The sequence below is a fragment of the Theropithecus gelada genome, chromosome 2, assembly GCF_003255815.1.
Source record: "Theropithecus gelada isolate Dixy chromosome 2, Tgel_1.0, whole genome shotgun sequence".
NCBI lineage: Eukaryota > Metazoa > Chordata > Mammalia > Primates > Cercopithecidae > Theropithecus > Theropithecus gelada.
In genome coordinates, this window is record NC_037669.1 from 159,523,628 (window position 1) to 159,549,078 (window position 25,451).

The following is a 25,451-nucleotide window of genomic DNA, read 5'->3' on the forward strand; positions in this document are numbered from 1 at the left end:
TTTTTTTGGTTGGTAGGCTATTAATTATTGCCTCAATTTCAGAGCCTACTATTGGTCTATTCAGGGATTCAACTTCTTCCTGGTTTAGTCTTGGAAGAGTGTAAGTGTCCAGGAAATTATCCATTTCTTCTAGGTTTTCCAGTTTATTCAATGCAGAATAATTAAATCAAGCTAATCAGCATATCTACCATTACAAATACTTATTTTTTTGTGGAAACATTTAAAATCTACTCTTACCAATTTTGAAATATACAATGTATTTTTTTTTTTTTTTTTTTTTTTTTTTTTGAGACGGAGTCTCGCTCTGTCGCCCAGGCTGGAGTGCAGTGGCCGGATCTCAGCTCACTGCAAGCTCCGCCTCCCGGGTTCACGCCATTCTCCTGCCTCAGCCTCCCGAGTAGCTGGGACTGCAGGCGCCCGCCACCGCGCCCGGCTAGTTTTTTTTTGTATTTTTTAGTAGAGACGGGGTTTCACCGTGTTAGCCAGGATGGTCTCGATCTCCTGACCTCGTGATCCGCCCGTCTCGGCCTCCCAAAGTGCTGGGATTACAGGCTTGAGCCACCGCGCCCGGCCTATACAATGTATTATTAACCATAGTCACCATACTGCACAACAGATCTTAAAAGCCTTATTCTTCCTAACAGAAACTTTGTACTTTTTGACCAGCTTTTTCCCATTCTCCCCACCCCCAGCCTCTAGTAATCACCATTCTACTCTCTGCTTCTATGAGTCTGATTGTTTTAGACTCCACTTACAGGTCAGATCATGTGGTATTTGTTCTTTGAGTTACATTTTAGAAAGATCGCTTTTGTAAGTTTTTAAATTTATTGCATGTTTTTTGTTCTTTCAACATCTATCTACGTGGATATCCATCAAGTCCAGTTTTCATTAGGTGGACAGTCTCTTTGAAAAAGGCATTATCTTGGCATGTTTCTTAAACATGACTTAAGAAACAAAGGAATAAATTAACAGAATAAATTTTTCCAAAGAGGATAAAGCACATTTTACAGATCAAGCTAAGCAAGCTAAGCTAAGTTAATTGCACAATGGATAGCCAAGATTTAAATTTTACACACCATAAAAGTACTTCGAGTTGGTAAGACTGTTGGCAGCTGGCCCCATTTTTCTGTGTGTGTCTATATACACACACTAATATACATGTATATATGCATACACATAAACACACATATTATATACACTGTGTATGTATGTGTATGTATATATAAGATATAAAATTGTGTATACACAAACTCACAAGTGAACTCTCATCAACCTTAAGGAAACCAAATCAGTACCAAATAAGTGAAAGTCTATTTGGTATGTTTGCTTTCCTAAAATAGTGCTAAATCTAGAAAGTCACTTACTTGTGCTACTAATTCACTCTGCTCCTTCTGAAACATTCGATTAATTGCTTCACAGGCTAGACCGACAGTATCTGCTCGCTTTTTCATTCCATTCATCAGTGGGCCAATGGTCTCTAAAGATGCCATGGCTCGAACACACAGCTAAGTGCCAAAAGAGAAGGTTACTTGTAGAGTAACAATATTTATATAACATGGTAAATACTATAACAAAATAAGTAAATACGTAAAAAAGAATCCCTTTCAGTTTAACAATGAACTGAACCAAAATTTAATCTATTAATTATATCATCTAAACTGGTATCTATCAAAACTGATTTGATAGATACCAGTTTTGATAAACCCAGAACTAATAAAATACCATGTGGTTCATATGCAAAAAGACACATGGCAGAAAGGGGATTTATATAATACTACAACTTATATCAGTCAAGAAGGGAGCGCAGATAAATTCTGGAGCTTATAAGCTACTAAGTGATTCATCAATACCTCATTTTCAGACAAGGCATGGATAACGCGAATGGCACTCTTAGGAATGGCATTGTTCCTATGATTCATTGCCTGGATAACTTTGGGAAGATGGCCCAATGGCGGGACCTGATCTGCCAGCTGAGGCTGTGCACTGAAGAGACACACTGTTGCCATTGTCAAGGTTTCCAGAGTTTCTCCCTGCAGGTGTAAAACAGAAATAAATCAACTATAAAATACTCACACCATCCTAAATATCCAAGGTAATGTATTTGGTGTTCAAAACTAGGGATTCAAAAGTTCTAAGTGCTGATACTTGAAAACAGACTCACGAATCTGAAGAGAACAACGAACTTCCCATTTTCTTTGATAAAAGGCATGAATCCAAAGGACTTTAAGAATGTGCTATTTTAATATAAGCAAGATTTCACTAGGTTAGGTATACCTAATTTCTACTGCAAGTTTAAGAGATCATGTCCCAAATGATATTACTAGAAATTTTTAGACCATGCTGCAGGTATCTTAGTGTCAGAACAATAATCCAGAAGAATGCAGAACTAGTGAAATGTTTTTCCCAGTTTCATTAAAAATCCTACCATTTAACATGTCTGGCTCCCACAAAGCACTTTCTATTGTGGATAACGGATTGGAAAGACCTTCAGTTTATACCACTAGATGCACACATCCAGAACCATAATAAAATGCATCTTGAATTAACATTAAAATTGGAATGTGTCCAAAAAGAAAAGTGACATAGGAGGAAACTGCTATGTGCTTTCCCTAAGTTTTAGCTTCTGAGAACTGCATTTTCCAAGCAAACTATGTATGTAGTAAAAATCCTATTAGAGGAATATGACTGCAGAAAGTAGCACTGGTAAATACTTGGCAAGCTAATCACGTTTCTAAAATATGTTTTACTAAGTTAATGATAATAACTAATAATTTCTAAGCACTTGAAATGTGCCAGACATTATGTTAAGTATTCTATATATATTAACTCATTAGAACCTCAGCCTCAGAGACAGGTGCTATGATTATTCTATAAACGCAGCAACTGAGGCAGAGTCATGAGGTATTGCTCAAGGTCACAGAGCTGGTCAGTAGTATGGCTGGGACCACCTAATAACACAACTCAGGCTCTTAATCACCTTATTCTGTAGCCAGGCTGTTTAATTCAACAACAATCATGTAGGTCAATTGTCTTCCATCTCAACAAAATCTTAAAACTTCTGAAAACAAAAAAGACTTTGAAAAACAAAATCTTATATACTATCAGGGTATTTGGCTTGGCAAACCAGGAACAAAGCTACCTTTTCACTCACTCCTGCTTCCCAGGTAGCCTCAGCCACAGATACAGGATTCAGCCACATAGTTACTACTCTTCTGTCAATTTCTTTGACTAGGGTTATCCCTGCCATATACATAAAGTAGAGTGTAGCACATGCCCAAGCAGAACACACTCTCAGAGGAACACTGAACACTTAGGTTTCTCCTTAAAATTACATATTCATTAGAGATGGACAGTAAAAACCTTCTTTTAGGGCTTCTGTAATTTTTAGAAATAGCATCCTCTCAATATAGATATCTTTAACTTTGGTTCATAAACATACTAAAGAGCTTCACTTTTGAACATGGCAAAAAATGATCGAGGGGCATATGTGAATTTAAATGTGGCTGCTACACTGAAAGAGCTGGCCAGTTCCTAATTCACGGTCTTTGTGAATAAGGTTGTAAGAGAAACACCAGTCTAGTTAGCAGAGTCTTTGAAATGTTTTGCTGATGACTGAAGCTTACATGAGGATTGTTCTTCTCTAGGAGCTCAGTTAATTTTTCTAACAGTGCAATAAGAAATTCTCTAGGCTTTCTTAGAACCCAGGCTGGTTGTGCAATAAAGATCCTCAAGAAGACTCCTCCAACAGCAAGTTCACCCTCTGCTTCTCCAAACACCACGGCAAAATCTTCAGGTAACTTTAAATAGAAAAAGAACCACAGTCAAGGCACTCAATAATCTTGAAGCTAGAAATGCACACTATATTAAAGAATTGTTTATAATGTTAATCAGTCCACAAATAGCCATTAATGTAATCAAATTATGAATTTTTTCTTAATAAAGTTCAGAATGGGTGCTCTTCTTACTAACTTCAAAAGTAAGTATTCCAATTTTTATGTTTGAAGCCTTATTTTCCAGGGGAATACCCAAGAGTCTTAATGACAAAGTAGTTATAGGTTGGCATTAAACTGACTCAGTAGAAAGTTAAAACAACTAAATCAACAGAAAATAAGATGTAAAATAAAAGCATATTTTACCTTCCAGTTTGCCTCAGGGTTGTCCTGCTGATTTTTAAAGTGCCTTGGGGAAAAAAAGGGATGAATACCAAACTTCAGTCACAAAATACATTTTCATTAACCTTTAGCATAAGTTTTAGAGGTGATAGGCACAGTAAGAAATGTTTGCCCTTCCCAGTGATTTTATTTAAAGGCTATAAATTATTACCTTTGTTTTTACTTACTCTAGCATCATTTCCCTAACTGTTGTGGACACTTTATCTCTGGAATTATCATTCCAAATTAACTCAGGATTTTCATGAGTTCCTTCAAAAATATGTACAGCAGCTTCAGGATTGTCTCTCATAGCATCCATGAAAACACTTGGTAGAAATTTCATTAACATAATTCGAACCTATAGGAGGAGGTTTGAGAATGAAAAAGACACCTATTGGAAACATCTCAATATTTTGTTTGTATTTTGCTAATAAGATAGAATATCAATATAATTTGTGTTATGACTTATGTGGGCCATAACCATTACCTAAAAGTTCTGAAGTGAAAAAGATAATCCTCGGTTTATGCAAAGGTACCTTTAAATAAGAGTCAGTATGACCTGATCCTACTTACCTATCAAGTTTCATTTTCTCTGTTCTGCCATGGTGACCAAAAAAAAAGTTTCATTTTTACCCCCTGCCTCAGTATCACTAGTATGGTAAAGTTCCCAGAGCACACCTCATAGGTCTTGCCTTACCTATGCAGAATGCCCTCAGCCAGGCCTGTCCCTTCCAACTCTCCCTTATAGCCCTGCCCGCACAAACTAATTTTTCTCATTCTACCTCTGTCTTACAAGTATTTTCTAGTGCATTTATTTTGTTGCATGTTTTATGTTATACTGTGTCTTTTTCCAAAAAAGGATTTAAAACGCAGTTTTTAAAAAATACATCTAGCATATACATACAGACAAAATGAAAATTAGTGCGAGGCATGGGGTAAAGGGAAAAATGAGGGTTGGAAAAGTGTTTTTCCTTCAGATCATCATGTTTATCTCTTCTCTGGGTCAAATTCTGGGCTCAAATCTTATCTTATGGAAACCCTCTAGGCCCAATCTTTCTTACTCATTGCTTGTATTCTCAGCCCTTGGCACATAACATATGCTTAAATACTTGAATAAATGAAGACTAACATGAAGTCAGTACACAAAAGAAACATAAAAAGCTCTGTAACTGCCGGAGATATACTACAAATTTAGCTCTGAATTTCCTAGCAGCCGATGAGCTAAATTTCAGTTACATAACAGAACACCCACAAAATAAAATCATGTCAGTTGCTTCAGAGACACCCAACTATTTCTGGAGGAAAAAAGCAATTTCTCCTGGGGTTCCCATGGAAGGGCATTTGTTATATATTAAATAAAACCACCAAGGTGAACTCAACAAGAGGTTTCACAGGCTTATTTCTTCCTATATTCCCTATGATGAGAGTATTGTGCTGCAATATAACTAAACTCTACAAACGACAAGAGAAGGTAGAGAAAGTGATTAAGTATGTCCTTCTTGGTCATCAGCTCCCTGAGTGTAAGAACAATGCTTGACCTGCTCACTGTGGTATATCTGCCCCTAGTAGCTCATTCTCAGAAAGACCAGAGACAAACATGCCAAAGAAGCACCTAAAAGTTAGAGCAGGACTTAAAGGCCATTTATTTTAATTTTTTCACTGTGGAGCTACAGACAGACAAGTTACCCAGAGTCATTAAGTCCGTGATCTGTGACTCATAAAGCAAGAGTTTTGTTCAGAACATTATGCTGCCATCTTGCTATACCAGGCCAATTACTTCACCTTTAATACAATTGCTTATTGCTGTTTTTTTATCTTTTTTTTTTTTTTTAGACAGGATCTCACTCTGTTACCAGGCTGGTGTACAGTGGCTTGATCATAGCTCACTGCAGCCTCAAACTCCTGGGCGTAAGTAATCCTCCCTCCTTAGCATCTAAGATTACAAGTGCACTACCATGCTTGGCTAATTTCTAACTTTTTTTTTTTTTGTTAAGAGATGGGGTCTCTCTACCTCACTCAGGTTGGTCTTGAACTCCCGGCCTTAAGCAATCCTCCTGCCTCAGCCTCCTGAATAGCTGGGATTACAGGCATGAGTCACTGTGCCTGACTGTTGTGTTTAAGGTTTTTAACAAAATCCTCTTCTGAAACATACTTAGCTGTCTAGTAAGAATCACTGTTGAAATCATTCTACATAAATTTTAGGGCAGAAATATCTGATATGTCTTAACAGATTTCATTATATACTAGTATTTTAAAAAACTCCTAATAACTAACCTGTTTTAAAGTATTTTATAGCTTGAAACAAAAATTGAAATTTTTATGGCAAGCAAACTAAATTTGAAGTAATAACCTTTTCAGAAGTGAACTATATGCTCGTAATAAGCTGTATTTGTAAGTGACTGCTACAGAAATCATCTATTGACCAGTTGGGTGAACTTAAAATGTCTTATTTAAGAGCTATATTTATGAGTCTTAACAAGTTGATACGAAAGCAAACTTTAATTGTACTTAGGATAACTGTCTTAACATGAGTCCTTTCATTTCTAAGTTTACTTAATCTAACCTACTGTCATCTGATACTTTTTAAAAAGGCACATTATTTGATCAGCTGTACAAAATCAAAAGTCTCTCCCTATCATATTTCTGAGAATGCTTTAGTATTCTAATTTAATTCAATTAATGAATGACCCAAGTCTATCATCAGTAAAAAGCAGTATTAAAGCTAATTTTACCAGGATGTTTAAAGCATTTCAAATGCTAAGAACTACGTAAGTTTATTACTCACTGGTGTGTATACTATTAAACATTTGAGCAAAAAACTTACATAAGGCAAATACTGTGACCATAAACCTTCAGTTACGTTCAGGTTACTCAGCTATTGTTGAACAGGGGTTGGCAAACAAGGGGTCACATCTGGCCTGCCATCTATTTTTGTATATAGTTTTGTTGGAACACAGCCACATCCATTTGTTCATTTACTGTCCATGGCTATTTTCCTGTCACAACAGGAGAGCTCAATTTTTGTAACAGAGATCACATGCCCCACAAAGGATAGAATATTGACTATATGGTCCTCTGATACGGTTTGGCTGTGTCACCACCCAAATGTCATCTTGAATTTCCACATGTTGTGGGAGGGACTCGGTGGGAGGTAACTGAATCACAGGGGCAGGTCTTTCTCGTGCTGTTCTGTTCTCATGATAGTAAGTCTCAAGGGATCCAAGGGTTTTAAAAAGGGAGGTTTCCCTGCACAGTCTCTCCTCTCTTGTCTGCTGCCATGTGAGACGTGTCTTTCACCTTCCGCCATGATTGTGAGGACTCCCCAGCCACGTGCAGATGTTAAGTCCAATAAACCTTTCTTTTGTAAATTGCCCAGTGTCGGGTATGTCTTTATCAGCAGCATGAAAATGGACTAATACACCCTTTATAGAAAAAGTTTACTGGTCCACCCCTACCTCACACCATGGATAAAAATTAACTCAAATAGATCAAAAACATAAACCTAACAGCTTATACTATAACACCAAGGAGAAAACATAGCCACAAATCTTTGTAACTGTGGATTAGGCAATGGTTTCTTAGACATGACATCAAAAGAACAAGCCTAACTAAAAAGAAACTGGACTTTCTCAAAATTAAAAATTTTCGTGCTCCAAGAAAGTGGAGAAACAATCAGGAAAATGTGAAAAAATATTTGAAAATCATATCTATAATAAGGGACTAGTATCTAAAACATATAAAGAACAATTACAACTCAATAATAAAAAGATAAATAATCTCAATTTAAAAATTAGTGAAGGATGTAAATAAACATTTCTCTTAAAAAGTTGTACAAATGGCCAATAAGCACATGAAAACATTAGCCACCGGGGAAATGCAGACCGAAACTATGCTATAACACATCATACCTACTAGGATGGTTGTCATAAAAGATATAACAAGTGTTAGAGAAGAAGATGATAAATACATTGCTAGGGGAATGTAAAATGGTATTGCCACTTTGGAAAACAATCTGACAATTCCTCAAAAGGTTTAATATATTATCATATGACTCAGAAATTCCACTCCTAATAAAAACACATGTCCACATAAAAACCTGTACACAAATGTTCACAGTATTTGTAATTTAGCAGAGCCAAAAAGTAGAAACAATCCATGTGTCCATTGAGATAAATGGATACCAAAACATGGAATACTATTTGGCAATAAAAATAAATTTACTAATATTTGCTACAACATATATGAAAACATTAAGTGACAGAAGTCAGTCACAAAAGACCACATATAGTATGATTCCATTTATATAAAAAATGCCCAGCATTTGGCAAATCTATACAGAAGGAAGTAGATTAGCGGTCGTCAGGTGCTAGGGGAAAGGGAAAATGGGGAGTGACTGCTAATAGAAATAGGGTTTCTTTTTGGGTTGATGAAAATCAAACCTAAAATTGATTATGGTTGCTCAATCTGTGAATATACTAAAAACCACTGAATTGTACACTAGGTATGTGTGAACTGTATGGTATGTCAACAATATTAATAGTTCAAGAAAACTGTTATCAAAAAAGAAAAAAAAATTTTGGCCAGACACAGTGGCTCACCCTGCAATTCCAGCACTTTTGGAGGCCAAGGTGGGTGGATCACTTGAGCTCAGGAGTTTGAGACCAGCCTGGGTAACATGGCCAAACGTTTCCACCTCTACAAAAATTACAAAAATTAGCCAGGTGTAGTGGTGCATGCCTGTAGTGCCAGCTACTTGGGAGGCTGAGATGGGAGGATGGCTTGAGTCTGGGAGACAGCTTGCAGTGGGCTGAGACTGCACCACCGCACTTGCAGCCTGGGCGACAGAGCCAGACCGTCTCAAAAACAAAAAAATTTACTGACCACAGTTCTAGAATAGAATCTCTTGCAATTAAGGTGCTGATACTTGTGTTTTTTCTATACAGAAAGTTTAAGTGTAAAAACAGTCAGCTTAATAAAATTTGTTCCGCACATATTTCAAAGGTCAGAAATATAACCAAAGGGCTCAGTTGATTCCAGTACATATTTAAGCATCTAAAATACTATTGAAAAAATAACTAATATTAGATATTACAGTTATGTGCTACATAGCTCTAGCTTTAAGAAAATTCAATATTAAATATTAACTATTTTATAGACCCTCCTGTAGGCTTCCAAATGTAATCCCCCTTGTCTCATCAACCCTGCTGAAGACTATGAACTTATTACTAAAGTAAAACTGTTTCAGGTCCTATGATAGATTCTCAATACCTAGACTGAGAGATCAAGCAAGAAAACAACAACTGAATACAATTTGTTTTATTAATGTAAAAAGTGTTTAATTAGCCTTGGCCTTTTTTTTTTTTCAAACTGAACTTTACATGGAGGCACAATGTGTACAAGGGAAGCCACCCTGGCTTTAGATAGTGGTAGGGGACCTTAGCCTCCCCCTTACCCAAAGTGCCTTCGTGGACTTGCTTGAATAATGATCCCTAAATATCAGTCCTAATAGACTTCAAAAGAATCACTTTGGAAGCATGTTAAGAATGGGCCCCACCCTAGATCTACTGAATCAGACTCTGAAAGTGGGACTCCTGAGCCTTTATTTCATGGTTCCCCTATGACTCTAAGGTGCTGCTTTGTGGTCAGGCACAGAGGATTCTTCTTCAGTGAGTACTACTTGTGAAACTGACTTGGTAACAAAATAAAGGGACGTTGATACCACTTGCACCTGAATGAAATTCTATTCAGAACTATTGCTTTAACAGGTTCCTGCTCTTCAAACTGGATCATGGATCCAAAGATCATCTGGTTATCTCCAGATTTGGGATAGAAGATCTCCCTGAAGAGTTAGAAGCCAGAGGTGCTGTTATACACATGTCCCTATATGAATTCACTGCTGAGGGTGGCATGTCCTTAATAATTCAGGTGTGGAGTATAAAAGACACAAACCACCATTTCCTTCACTAGTTATTTCCACAGGCCAATCCTTGAAGTGTGAAAGTCTAACCTATTTTCCGTCATAGTCTTGATATACTTTTTGTTCTCTGAGGGAGATGAACAGTTTATCATCATAATCCAAACATTCTCTTAAGACTTTTCAATTCCAGTACAGGCTGCCCTGACTCTAGTTTTCTCAAACAGTAATATATAAGAACAATTTCTGGAACGTCAATTTTCCAACTTTCACATCACATCATTTCTTTATTCTCACCATCTCAGATTTTACTAAACTTCTTGAAATCAGTATCAAAGTAACAAAGCTTTAATAATTAATTTCCTTTCAAGAACTTATTTTGTGCCTACCTTTGGACCTATTAGTTTATCTGCTGTCATTTTGGCAAAAAGTTCTGCTGTCTGGGCTCGAACCTGTGGATGTGTTGAATTGCAGAACATATCCAGTAAGTAGATCAAAGCACCTATGAAGGAAAAAGAGAATTAGTGCTTATAAAGAATTTGACTTTTCTAATCAGAATTCATTTTCAGCCATATTTCAACTCAATGTAGTTTTTAAAAACTGTAAACATTCTAAAGCATTCTTCTAGTTTATCAGGCTGTAAAATGCAGCTCAAAATAAGTTTCATTATACTGCACATGACTAGCTAAGAAAGCACTCTATACATTACCCTTTGCCATTGCTTCTTTGATTATTTTTGTACTTGATGTCAAAGCATAAAGAGTTTCCAGAACAAGCTGACGACCTGCAGAGTAAAAGACATTTCAAGGAAGGCATCATCAGGTTAGCTTATATTTACTTGGCACCAGCTCTGTGTCAGGCACTTAACTAGATGTTCTACACAGGATGTCATATTTAATCTTCATAATAACCAGTGAGACAGGTATTTTCATGGCCATGTTATCAGTGAGAAAGCTGAGGTCCAGTTTAACCTGCCCAAGGTCTCACAGCTAGTAAGTGGTATAGTTGAGTTTTGTATGCAAGTCTGACTGACTCCAAAGTCCATACTCATAACCACTATAAAACCCTGTCTTCCTACCTCACTGTTCACTGCACATCCAAAAACCTTCTAATTTCCTGACACCCAGAGGACACTCTAATCAGGCATCTAAGATTTTTACCTGGTGCTACTGTCTTGAGGGAAAAAGTAGGAAGCAGCAGTTATAAGACCGGGTTCCATTCTAAGACATAATTGCATCCTTCTGGACAAAGCCTATATGCCTCTCACCCAGTCACTACCATATTATATGCAAGTATAGCTTATTGGACTTAACTCTTCTAGAGTCAAATGGGAATGACAGACAGGTGGCCAAAGGAATAAAGTGCTGGCAAATAAGGTAGAGGCTGCAAAGTATTAGGCTGACATGAAAACAACAAGAACAGTAAAAATGTACCTTAGCAAACAGAGTAAGATAATTTAGTCTGAAATCTGAATGATCGAGAGTAGGCTAAAATATCTAGATGCCAGCTATTTTCCCTGTAAGATTAAAATATTGACTGGAGTATATAAGTATAAAAATTATGAGTTCCATAACATCCTTTACTTCACCAACCAGTTTAGTTTTCATTGTTTGAAGTCTCACAAAGCTACTGAAAACCAAGAAAAAAGAAAAACAAACTAAGGTTGCAGGTATGATAAAAACAATCTGCAAATGACTTTACAAAGCTGCCATTTTAAAGACCTGTTTCAAGCATATCATGTATTGAAGAGAAAAAAAATTCCATAGAAATTCAACTCAATTTACCAAACATAACACCAAAAATAAGCAAGCCACTGGTATATAAGATGAACGATATGGTTCCTTCTCTTAAGGAGGTGGACAGACATGAATTCAAGATTAACATGACTTCCAAGGGATTGGCAAAGTCAACTAGGCAATGTATTCTGGTTACTGGTGAGTCTGGAGTTACATGTAATTGCCTACAAACTCAATATTCCTGCCTTTGAAAAGCAATCTTAGGGTTGGTTTTAGCATAATTACAAACCATTAGACTAGGTAATTGTATAGATTAGGGCAGGCTGTATTCAGGAAATGAGGTTGGGATATTTTTTAAACCACCTTGGTATTTTATCTTATTAATATCAAATCAGCAAAAGACAAAGTACACAGATTTGAACACTAAGCTGAATACAAGGCCATCAGTATCTTAAGCATGTTTTCTATCATCCAAGATTACTTATGTTTAGTAAGCCATGAAATATTAGTTAATTCTCAATTACCCACGTGTGGATCTCAATAAACTGAAAATCCCAGGTTATTTTCCGTTGGTTTTGGACCTCTCTCACCCCCAATTTTCAAATTTTGACATGGGAAATGCAAGACAGTAACCTATGTAAAACATAATTAGGAAGACAAATCTAGTGTAAAGAACACTTTAAAACTAAACATAGATGACATTTGTTTGAGGTTTTGTATCAATTATGCAACAACTCCCTTCCATGGGCTGATCCTGCTGTGGTTTCTAAAATTCCACCTGTATACATACTTGATGGCAACGAATGCAGAAGAGCCAACAAACTGGACAAAACCATTGATTCAGCAATATTGTTGACACAGTCTTGGTTAGATGTCACTATATTCACAACCTGAAAATTAATCAACAGGATAATAAAAGTTTCAGAAATAATTTTGAACCTAAATCAAATTAAGTCATATAGACTGTACAAGTGAGATAAATGCTTGGGGGACGAAACATTTAACTTTTAGATAAGAGTTTAATTTTAAAAGATTGCCTTTATTACTTTAATCTCTTTGGAAATAATACGTTGAGGTTTCTAAGAAGCCTTCAATCCTATACCCATACATGCTCCAGAACTAAGGTACATACTATAGTGTTTTCCAATTACAGAGTCTGGGTGGTGGCTGGTGATCAGGAAAATAATGATTCTCACTACTGGGACTTTTTTACTTTTAAAGGAAAAAAGTAAACGTCTTCAGCACCCAGCACAACAGACTGGGGTTTTCTTTCTATTATAAAGAAAAAGGTATGTTTTTCTTTCGGAAACAATGACCACTCAAATCTTTTAGAGTATACATCTAAACATCATTGGTCAGCGTCTCAGTGCAACATATCCTAGATTTAATAACGTTTATTTAAAAAGTTACAAGATGCTTGAAGGAATTAAGTAGAAAACATGTTTTTCAATTGAAATAACTTGCTTGTTAAGCTTGTTGACCAATTTAAAGTTATTTATTCTATTAAAAATCTGTTTTAAGCCAAAATGTTATCTAAGAACATGTTACACAAATTCATAAACCATCTATATAACTGTCACTGCAGAGTTACATTTGGTGTTCTGTGCAATAAACTGTGTTACAAAGATTAAGATCTCAGAAATAATCCTGGGAAGTCTGGGTTGCCTGGGCAAAGAACTACTTGTGACTAAGGACTTCTTGCTTCTCTCTCAGAAGAAAAGGCTACATTTAAACAGCATCCTATGAGACTAGTGGCTTCAATACCCTGAACAAGGGGACTCCAACTTCTCTTGGACTCTTAAGACCCATGGGTTCTGGCAGTTGGCTTTTTTAGGCCACTCCTATAACAGCAGCACACCCAGGTGTCTGTCTGTAACCCTCACAGAAAAGGTAGCTTTTGTACTGGATTTGTAAGAAGGGAGATCAGCTGAGGGGGAAGAACAAGGATCACTCCTCTGGAATGCAAACCCACAATATGTAGCCAACAGATATGGCCTCAATATGTCTCTCCATGGGAACACAGCAACCAGGGAAACCCTGCATCATCTTCTTGCTGATGTGTGGCTTCTAAGCTTCCCCAGTAAAGCCCATTCCTTAACCCATACCTGACACTGTACAACACTATCCCAAGCCCTAACACATAACAGAAAGAGAACCACTTTGAACGACATTGTGCAATTGTGCAATATTCACTCTTCAAATTCAGCATGTTAATTCAAGTTTCAAACAATACTGATGTGGCTTAATAGGCAAAATGATGAAACAAAAAAGCATACTTCAACTTCAATGACTGATCAAGACTCCAATCACACATGGTAAATGGTAGGAAAAGTAACATGCTTTAGTACAAAACGTTTTTACCTCTAAAGCCAACTGCTGCACTTGACCAGCTCCATGAACTCGGAGAAGAGAAAATATCAACTTAAAGTGCCCAATGCATTCACTCTCAGAACCTAGAGAATAAGAATAAAATGGTTTTTTATTTCCAAGAGATGTTTGAAATTATTTAGCTTCAGAAAACCGATATACACTGTTGTTTACTGTCAATTTTAAGTCTCTGATAACCCTTTCTAAACATCTGTGACATGAAGTAAGTGGCTGACCTCTAAGCAGCCATAAGTCTGAAAAGGCAAAATGTAAGGTACTAGAGCTTTTTAGGTTTACTTTGTTTGCATTCCCATCCCCACCCCTAACCCTCAGGCTAAGACCTTTATCAAATAAACAATCCAAATATAGCTCAAAAATCCAAAGTGTAAGGTAGTAATTTTATTCTTTACCTCTAGACCTTAGGGTTACCCCCCTCAACCTAATTATACTTTGGGAGACTCTGACATGATTTGGCTTTTAAATAAGACTAGGTTAGAACTCTGCCACTTAACTATAATACAAACAAACTGGTATGAATATACAAAGCACTCCCTGTGAAAATACATAAAATGAAATGGTATTTCCATTCCTACCTACCTCAAATCCTAATCCCATATATTACTCCCATTTTGTTGTTAATAAAACAAAAGCATGAAACAGGTTTTGTTCAGCATATTCTTCCTTTTCTATATGGTAGTAAAACAGTGTAATTTCTTATCTTTTGAGGATTCTTAAGATAACTCAGTAAGCCTCCTTCAAATTAAAGAGTCTGAGAATATTCTATAAATATGTTGCTTTTAAATTCATTTTCAAACCACTTAATAGGGAATAACTGTCAAATACATCAATGACACACAAACCATACTTCTAAATTACAAGAGAGAGTTAATTCTAATAAATGTGATAGATATTATCAGAAGGATTTCTGCACAGGCCTTTCTTCAACTTTTTACAAGTTCCAAATCAACAGTCTGCTCTGCTACAATTTCTTTGTATCTAACATACCACTAGCAATATTCGACACTTTGACAACTCCAAAAAAAAGACAAAGTTTTCTTCAGATTTTATAACACTGTCTTTAATAACATCCCAATGTACATCCTGTAAATGAGTAATTTTCCCAATATTTAATTACTGTTATTTTATTTAAATAACTTTTTGGCAATAACCCAAAAGTCAGAATTGTAATAGTACTTTAATACATACTAAGAAGAGTAGAAATGTACCTGAAAGGTAATGTTCAATGTTATTTTAAAAGATCAAGTAATTTAAATTGAATTTGTATTATTTTAGGTTTATATTCTATATTTACTATCAAAGTTAGAGTTGAAAGAAGCTGTTAGACTTTCACTCACCCATCTCCCTGGAGTCAGGCTAGAGTAATATTTTTGAAAATGTCCTCTTAAAGATGATTAAGAGTAGGAACTCTCACATCTTTATTTCAATTTTTATACACCAAAAACTTCAGGCAATTTTTCAAAAATATCAGTGCCCATATGCACATGGCACTGGTTAGAGACCAGAAAGGAGGCAAAAATTAGATCACTTATTAAATAACTCTAATTCAAGCACTTATACTTGATATGTTAACTTATGACATCAATGTGAAATTTTATGCTATCAAACTATTCTGCCTTTTCAACTCATTTAGATACATGTTCTCATAGAGACATGAATTTTTCTAAACATGGTGCCTTGACCTCTCTCCCCAGCTTAACTTTTATTGTAAAAATATTACAGGGTCAATTCCCTGTAATGTTATGTTAATATAGTATAACCAAGTATAATTTTCCCTGATCAAATTGATTATTGGAATTTTTAGGGCTCCTGTATTATATGGGTCTTACTGATCAAAGGTTTAGTCACATACCTGGATTATATTTTATGACATTTCTCAGAGCCTCCAAAGCCATTTCTACTCTCGGTAAGCGATCTCCATGTTGCTCTGACTCCACTTTTGCAGCATGTGTGATGGCCATGAATGTGTGCAGGTACTGGGCCTGGGAGCCTATATAATCCAAGAGACTTGCAGCAAATGCTTTTGGAACCTAATCAAAGCAGACAAGTATTTAAAACACATGGGTGCCCTAAGAAATAACTCCATAGCAAAAGAAAGAACTTTAAGCTATGAAAGTGAATAAACATGATAAAATTATACATACATACGAATACACCTATGCATTATAGGGGACATGGTAGAGGGCAGGAAACATTATACGGTATTTCTCAACTTCCAGAGATCTGATATACTCCCATTAGTATCTTAGTGTAACAATTCTGAGATTAGAATACCTCCTCCCTTTATCAATCGAAGTAACAGATAGTATGATATAGAACTTCTAAAATTTGGTTATATTTTTATAATTAAAAGTTATATAAAATTTACAACAGATTCAACGGACAATTTTCAAAGGGACTTCACAAGTTACTTAACTCATTCTGCTTAATAGCTATTTACATATATATTACTCTGTGGTAAGTGATACACATTATGGCTTAGTACATTTTTCTTCTAAGAGCAAACTCTAAAACAAAGCCTCACTTCTTTCCTTCTTACAAACAAATCAATCACCAAATCCTCTTCGCCACCTCCTACAAGTCAGTTGCAGTGGCTTGCACCTGTAATCCCAGTTACTTGGGAGGCTGAGATAGAAGGACTGCTTGAGGCCAGGAGTTTGAGACCAGCCTGGGCAAGATAGTGAGACCCCTGTCTTTAAATAGAAAAAACAAAAAATGAGAGCAAAAACTCCCTGTATGATCCCCAAGCGCTCAGAAGAAGCTCCTCAGTTGTTTCTGGAGGTGATTAGGAATCATCACAAAAGATGATCTGATGTGACTCCAGTCATCTTCTAAAAAAATCTTTATTTCCAACCTATATTTTCTCCTAATACTGGCCAGAGGAAGCCTCAGGTCTGGTGGTCTGATATCCCTTGTGATGAAATGAGCATGTAACTGGCCTTGTATGTCCATGAAGGACTACTGAGTTAAAGGCCACGGCCCAGTGGGATAGCAGTAGGCATAAAATATAAGAAAAAGCTGGGCAAGGAACAACTTCTTATGAACAAACTTCATAAAATTCAGTTCTTCAACAATCAAGATAAAGAGGCTCACAAGCTGTCAGTGGTCACCCCATCACAAGCATTTGGTATTATTTCAGGTATTATATTTCAGTGTAGAGGCACACCTCAGAGATAGTGTGGGTTCAGTTCCAGATCACCAAAATAAAGCATATTTTTTGGTTTTCCAGTGCATATAAAAGTTATTTTTATATTATACTGTGGTCTACTATTAAGTGTACGATAGTATTATGTCTAAAAAACTATGTGCATACCTTAACTAAAAAATGCTAACAATCATCCAAGCCTTCAGCAAGTCAATCTTTTTGCTGGTGGGAATGTCACCTTGACGTTGATAGCTGCTGACTAATCAGGGTGGTGGTTGCTGAAGGTTGGGGTGGCTTCCCAAAGTAAAACAATGAAGTCTGCTCTATCAACTGACTCTTCCTTTCGTGAAAGATTTCTCGGTAACATGTGATCTGTTTGATAACATTTTATCCACAGTACTTCTTTCAAAATTGAAGTCAATCTTCCCAAACCCTGCTGCTGCTTTATTAACTCAGTTTATGTAATATACTAAATCTTTTGTCATTTTAACAATGTTCACAGCATCTTCACAAGATTTCATCTCAAGAACCACTCTTTGCTTAGTCACAAGCAGCAACTCCTTATCTGTTCAAGTTTTATCATGAGATTGTAGCAACTGAGTCACATATTCAGGATCTACTTCTAATTCTAGTTCTCTTGCTAGTTCCAGCCCATGTGCAGTGACTTCCTCCACTGGAATCTTGAGCTTCTCTAAGTCATCCATGAGAGCCAGGAACAATTTCTTCCAAACTCCTGTTAATGTTGATATTTTTACCTCCTCCCATGAATTATAAATGCTCTTATGCATCAAGAAAGGTGAATCCTTTCCAGAAGGTTTTCAATTTACTTTGCCCACATCCATTACAGGAATCACTATCTATGGCAGCTATAGCCATATGAAATATATGTCTTAAATAACAAGATGTAAAACTTGAAATTACTCCTTGATCCATGGGCTGCAAAATGGATGTTGTATTAGAAGGCATGAAAATATTAATCTCCTTGTACATCTCCATCAGAGTTCTTGGGTGACCAGATGCATTGTCAGTGAACAGTAGTATTTTGAAAGCTCTTTTTTCCTGAGCAGTAGGTCTCCACAGTGGGCTTATAATATAATATGCATAAACAGATGTGTTGTCATTCAGGCTTTGTTTTTCCATTTATAGAGCACAGGCAGAGCAGATTTAGCGTTTTTTTTTTTTTTTTTTTAAATAATTTCAACTTTTGTTTTAGATTCGGGGGTAGGTGTATAGGCTTGTTACCTGGAATACTGAAGTTTGGGGTATGATTTCACCCAGGTACTGACTACAGTATCAACCTTGACCACCCCCTCTTCCCTCTAGTAGTCTCCAGTGTCTATTATAGCCACTTTTATGTCCATAAGTACCCACTATTTAGCCTCCACTTATAAGTGAGAACAGATTTATCAATCTTAAAGTTCCTAGGATCTTCAGAAGAGTAAATGAGCTTCAACATAAAAGTCAGCAGCTGCATCAGCCTCTACCAAGACAGTCAACTTGTCCTTCGAAGCTTTGAAGCCAGACATTGATTGCTCCTCTCTAGCTAAATCCTAGACGGCATGCTCTCCCAATAGAAGGCATTAGAAACTTTAGTGTAGTGACCTTCAATTATCTTAGCTAAGTTTCTGGGTAAGTTGCTGCAGCTTCTCCATCAGCACTTGCTGCTTCACCTTGCACTTTTATGTTATGAAGATAGCTTTTTTCTTTAAACCTCATGAACCAACCCCCCTAGCTTCAAACTTTTCTTCTGCAGCTTCCTTACCCTCTCTCAGCCTTCACAAAATTAAAGAGAGTTAGGACCTTGCTCTCAATTAGCCTTTGTCTTATGCAAATGTCGTGGCTGGTTTGATCTTCTATCCAAATCATTAAAACTTTCCATACCTCAGCAATAAGGCTGTTTCAGTTTCTTATCATTCATGTATTCATTGGAGTAGCACTTCTAATTTCCTTCAAGAACTTTTCCTTTGCATTCACAACTTGGCTGTGTGGCACAAGAGGCATAGCTTTCGGCCTATTTCACCTTCTGACAAGCCTTCCTCATCAAGCTTAATCATTTCTAGCTTTTGATTTAAAGTGAGAGACCTGTGACTCTTGTAAGGTTATTAACTGGCCTAATTCCAATATTGTTGACTCAGAATAGGGAGGCCACAGGAGAGGGAGACTGGGAAATGGATGGTTGGTGGAACAATCAGAACACATACAGTTACTGATGAAGTTCACTATTGATGAACTTCACTATATTATGTAAACAATTAGCAAGAGCAACATCACTGATCACAGATCACCGTAACAGATATGATAAAGTGTGAAATATTGAGAGAATTAGTAAAATGTGACAGAGACATGTAGTGAACACATGCTGCTGGAAAAATGGTGCCAATAGTTGTGCTTGGCACAGGGTTGCCACAAACCTTCAATATGTTTTTCTTTAAAAGAGAAAAGCAACATAGTAAAGAAAGTGCAATAAAATGAAGTGTGCTTCTATACAGTGTGACTACACTAGTAACTTTCAGTAACAGATGATCAAAGGTATCAGATAAAATTAAAAGCAGAGCGCTTACCTCCAGTTGGAAAGTAGGAACTTCGTTATACACCCTAACAAAAATCTCCCCTACAATAAGTTCTTTGGCATGATCACTGTAGACAAATTCTGATCCATAAGTTTTGTCACAATCACCCTTTTTAAAAGATGAAAATAGACTGTTAGATGTAAATCTATCCATGTTCAGTTTAATAACAGATAAGTAACTTGAGAGATCTATGCATTTTCTAGAGAAAAAATGTGGTGTGATACATGTCACAGCACTTAAAATGACTTTGGAATAGGCACACAATTACATTTTTTTATTCCAAATATTACTATTATTAACTCATTTTAAAATTTCAAAGGATCAGAGGTCAGCTAACAAAGGTCTTCAAGAGCAAGAGATTATAAAGCAAATATGACACTTTATTCTTCTTAATCAACTCAGCAGACATCAGACCTAGTAATATGTAGTACAACAGAGCTGAGAAATGAGCATATTTGGACTGGGTTTTAAAAAGTAATACACTGGGCTGGGCACGATGACTCACGACTGTAATCCCAGCACTCTGGGAGGCTGAGGCAGGCAGATCATGAGGTCAAGAGATCGAGACCATCCTGGCCAATATGGTGAAACCCTGTCTCCACTAAAAATACAAAAATTAGCTGGGCATGGTGGCGCACGCCTGTAGTCCCAGCTACTTGGGAGGCTGAGGCAGAAGAATCACTTGAACCCGGGAGGCGGAGGTTGCAGTGGGCAGAGATCACGCCACTGCATTCCAACCTGGTGACAGAGTGAGATTGTGTCTCAAAAAAAAAAAAAAAAAAGAAAAGAAAAAAGAAGTAATACACTGAACAAAAGTGCTGAAAACAAAAGAGGAATGGGAGAAAAACAGTCCCAAAGAGGATTAAGAATGAAACCAAAAGGAATTTAGGTTGGACTAAAATAACATGTAAAAGTATACAATAAATTATAAAATGCTAAACAAAGAGATGTTATTATGTCTATTCTGGTAAAAGATAATGTACAGAAGGCCGAGTGTGGCGGCTCACGCCTGTAATCCCAGACCTTTGGGAGGCCAAGGTGGGCGGATCACCTGAGGTCAGGAGTTCGAGATCAGCCTGACCAACATGGAAAAACCCCATCTCTACTAAAAATACAAAATTAGCTGGGCATGGTGGTGCATGCCTGCAATCCCAGCTACTCGGGAGGCTGAGGCAGGGCAGGAGAGTTGCTTGAAACCGGGAGGCGGAGGTTGCAGCAAGCCGAGATTGCACCATTGCACTCCAGCCTGGGCCAACAAGGAAACTCTGTCTCAAAAAACAAACAAACAAAAAAAAACAATGTACAGAAATGTGAGACCTGTTCTCCCTAGCTCTGCAATTCTCAAAAATTTTATCCATAAACAGTTCTAAGTACTAACATGGAATGAGCTCAAAAACGCTAAATAACAGAGATGTTACAGTAATAGCTACTCTAACTTCCAAAGCCACATACATAATTATCTTCAAAGTCATCAAGATTCAACCATCTAGTGTATGGATTATCCAGGTCTTCTCCTTATTGCCCATCCTACTGCCTTTGTTTTTTTCCATGGCTTAGTAATAGCTTCTCCACTAAAAGGTGGTACGGTAGAAAAAAATGTTCAGTTTTGACACTGGAAAGCAACTTTCACTTACTAGGGAAAAGAGGCTGGAGTGAACAACTAAAATAAGGTTTCTGGGTTAAAAAACTGGTTAAAATAGAAAACAGCTGTATATAAGTGGTAACATAATAAAAAAATCCTGATGTATTACTACATACAACACAATACTCTTCTTAAATGGGCCAAATATTAAATGGCAGAAAGCCATACTGACTGACACTAAACTGAGAAATAGTTTTCTGTTCTAATCAACACTGCTGTATTTCCAGAGATTCCATCAGAATAAATGACTCAAGAAATTTATAAAACAATGACATACTTTTTTAATCATGTTTTCTTGTTGGGATTCAAGAAATTCAAGTAATTCTGCTCTTGTAGAATTGTTCCATATCAAATACGGACTTTCTGTGTTGCTGTTAAGCATCTTCAAAATCTAGGAGACAATATTACTGTTTTATGACATTTAGTGAAAAAAATTATCGACATTATCAATTATTAAAATTGTCTATCATATGCCAAACACTAAAATAGTTGCCTATAGTATAATGGACCTCAATAATAAGTATCTCAATAATTCTAACAAGTTTGTTGATATGACCCACTTTACGGCTGAGAAAAACTAAGGCTGCAAATCATTAAATTATTTGTCCCAGGTCTTACAACTGGTAACTGGTGAAACTGGGATCTGAAACTGAGTCTGACTTCAACATTCTCAAAATCTGCTGTGCCATGGTGAAATTCAATATTTTTAAAGTATTTAATAAACACATTGTGAATACAAGCTTGAAAAGAATCACAACACAATACCTTTCCATACATGTATTTGAAAACAAAACCTAAGTCTTTAAGAAGCATACCTGTATGAAGGAAAATAAAATTTATGGGGAGAAAGCCAGATTTTCTTGACCACACCCTGATACTGAAGGCTGTGCAGTCGTTCTGCAGGCATAGATTATGGCTGCTTAGGCATCTGGTGTGCTTTCCTATTGTTAAGCTCTCCTCAATTTGAAATGTAAACACAGACATTTCACAATTCCTTAAATGTCTGAATAAAAAGCTTTTATTTTTACAGAGGTCTACTGCTAATAGGAAAACAGAGGAGTATGACCTCCATCTTATACAGACATGGAAGCCTTGTTTTCAAAAGGCTAATTTCTAGTTAAGCATTTTATTAAATCGAGATGGAGCTCATGCCAACATTTAATTTTGAAATGCTACAAAAATTTTTTAGTGGGGATGGCTATAGAAGTTAATCCCGAACTTCTTGTCATTTTTGGAGAGAATGCTTTCAGTCAGCAAAATGTATCACATGGTTGAGTGAAAAGTCCAGGAAAATAACTAACATCAAGAGTGGTCCTGGTTGTCTAGTGTTTAGGAAAAATAGTACAAACAAAAACAAGATTAAAAAACAAAAACAAAAACAAAAACAAACAAAAAAAACCGGTGGCATCGGCCGGGCGCGGTGGCTCAAGCCTGTAATCCCAGCACTTTGGGAGGCCAAGACGGGTGGATCACGAGGTCAGGAGATCGAGACCATCCTGGCTAACACGGTGAAACCCCGTCTCTACTAAAAAATACAAAAAAACTAGCCGGGTGAGTTGGCTGGCGCCTGTAGTCCCAGCTACTCGGGGGGCTGAGGCAGGAGAATGGCGTAAACTCGGGAGGTGGAGCTTGCAGTGAGCTGAGATCTGGCCACTGCACTCCAGCCTGGGCAATAGAGCAAGACTCCGTCTCAAAAAAAAAAAACAAACAGTGGCATCTAGAGCCACTGCCTTTCACACATGGGGACTGAAAAGCATGGCAAGCACTGAAAACTGGACTCAATCACATTGGATTGAAAACAAATAAGCTGTTTAAAAGTTGTAAAATTACTTTGGAAACCTGAGGATTTTGTCACTTACAAAAGTAACGGTTCATCATTAGAGGAAACAAAAGAAAAACTGCCTACAATTCTGCCATTCAAAAATAATTACAGTTAACATATTGGTACAAATCTATCAATCCATTTATTTTGTTATACCAAAAATAGGATCTAGGGTCTTCATTTAAAATCTTTTAATGTCTTTCAGCACTCTTTTTACAATTAAAGGATAATAGTAACCTATTTAATGGATTTCTATAGTTTATCTAATTCTTTAATGCTATATTCTTAGATTATTTCTCAATAATCCTTGCAAAAGAAGTTAAAGAGGTTGGGAGATCTATCATGTCATACTGATTTTTGTAATGCATCTATGTATGTACGTAGATACATATACATGTACACATGTATATATGTATTTACTTTCAGGATTTTAACTCTGCATCTGAATAAGCTATGGCTTACAATAAATAGCTTGAAATAGACTCTGAGTCTCCTGTCTCCCAGTAGTCTGCCATTGTGAAACACCATTTCAACTTCACTCTCTTGTCCTGTCCCTTTGTGACTCAAGGTTGGTAAGAATTATGATGGGCTCCACAGCTGAGAAACAAAGTTAATTTGCCCTCGCAAAAACTGGACTTGTAGAACTGACATCATTAGCATCAAGCAATTATAAAGTGAGTTTCTTGCTTGAGAGAACAAATGTGAACGTTCTTAATTTTTAGGTTTCCTAGATCAATATTATTGTATTACTTTACTGCTTAAAGGATCTTGCACTATTCATTAAAACCTAGGCTACCTCTGAAGCACATACCTCAGTCACACTAGCCACAGCAAGTTTTCTAGCAACATAGGGTGTCAGCATGCCAGCTAAGCTTTTCCTTATGGTTGGATTTTCTGGAGTTGCTTGTTCTTCAGCCAAATACCCTCCAAGGCGACTCAGAGCATGGACACTCAGTTTGGCAAGGCTGTTGGCTACCTCCTGTTACAAAAAAATTAAGTTGTTGAAGTAGATCTGTTATCTTACACAGCTACTATAACTTTACCGAATCACACTATATGGAACATATTTAAGGAGTAAAAAGCCAACCAAACAAAAAGGGTACAAGAGTACCTAACATTGATATCAGAAAGTTTACGTGTTGGGGCTTGTTTTTTTATTTATAAGAAGGACTAACTTATACCCAATGCAGTATATCTAACAGACAACAGGAAGAAGCACATTTGGTGGTAATGTGGGAAGGAGGGGATAGGTAGGCAGCCCTGCCTGCTAGAAGCACACATTTACAATATGAGCAATAAATGAGAGCACATAGAAGAGACAAAAAAATATCTATAAAAATCAGACAAGTACTCAAGTATTTAGGGGAGCTAGCCTCAATTGCCTGATGGTAACATTATATTGTCCTGTGTTACACAACCATAATTTTGCAATCATAAAGTTGACTCTGAGTAATTAAGAAAGTATTAAATTATTTCCAGCAAATGCCACTGCAAATTCCCTTGCCTTGAATCCTTTCAGCATAAGCAATTACGACTAAAAGTTTTGGGTCTTAAAAAGCTATAAACCTAATTTTCCTGAAAAACAATTTATCTCTGGGGACTCTGGATAGCTGCAGCTTTGCTTTGCATTAGTTTAGCATTAACCTATAGTTTGGGTTCAAATTCAATATTAAAGCAACGTTAAAGTTACCTGCTGGTTTGTTTCTTCACTTTTCTGAATGCCACTCTCTTCTAGTGTGTAGTCATAATTAAACAGAAAACCAAGCAGATACCACAAAATTCCAGCCTGAAATAGGTGTGTCTGTAGCCAGAAATCCACGGCAAAAGAACTGACACATTCTACCCCAAGAGAAGCCACCCGGGGAATACTCTGAGAAAAAAGAATGAGAGAATAAGTTGTTACAGAGTTTAAAACAAAACAACAACAAAAAAAAACTAAGAGGAACCGGTTATGCGTGTATGTCAAGCTAACTACGTTATTTTGTAAAATGTTTACCTCTTCTTATATTTTCAATTCCAATTTAAATCTGAATCCTACATCCTTTAAAGCCTAAAATTAAAAGTGACCTCATAACGAGATACCAGA

General features: G+C 36.7%; 1 protein-coding gene across 2 annotated transcripts in view; it reads right to left on the reverse strand.

Moving 5' to 3' along the window:
- Positions 1-25,451, reverse strand: part of DNAJC13 (DnaJ heat shock protein family (Hsp40) member C13) — a 121,263-nt gene that overhangs the window by 12,408 nt on the left and 83,404 nt on the right. For both annotated transcript variants that reach the window (XM_025376313.1, XM_025376314.1), the window contains 14 exons: positions 25,056-25,235; positions 24,177-24,344; positions 21,821-21,934; positions 19,893-20,009; positions 16,039-16,216; positions 14,163-14,254; positions 12,592-12,691; positions 10,775-10,849; positions 10,455-10,567; positions 4,340-4,509; positions 4,137-4,179; positions 3,624-3,797; positions 1,851-2,030; positions 1,365-1,505 (listed from right to left, as the gene is read on the reverse strand). In XM_025376313.1, the coding sequence (XP_025232098.1) occupies positions 1,365-1,505; positions 1,851-2,030; positions 3,624-3,797; positions 4,137-4,179; positions 4,340-4,509; positions 10,455-10,567; positions 10,775-10,849; positions 12,592-12,691; positions 14,163-14,254; positions 16,039-16,216; positions 19,893-20,009; positions 21,821-21,934; positions 24,177-24,344; positions 25,056-25,235 (1,845 nt within the window). The remainder of the gene's footprint in view (positions 1-1,364; positions 1,506-1,850; positions 2,031-3,623; positions 3,798-4,136; positions 4,180-4,339; positions 4,510-10,454; positions 10,568-10,774; positions 10,850-12,591; positions 12,692-14,162; positions 14,255-16,038; positions 16,217-19,892; positions 20,010-21,820; positions 21,935-24,176; positions 24,345-25,055; positions 25,236-25,451) is intronic.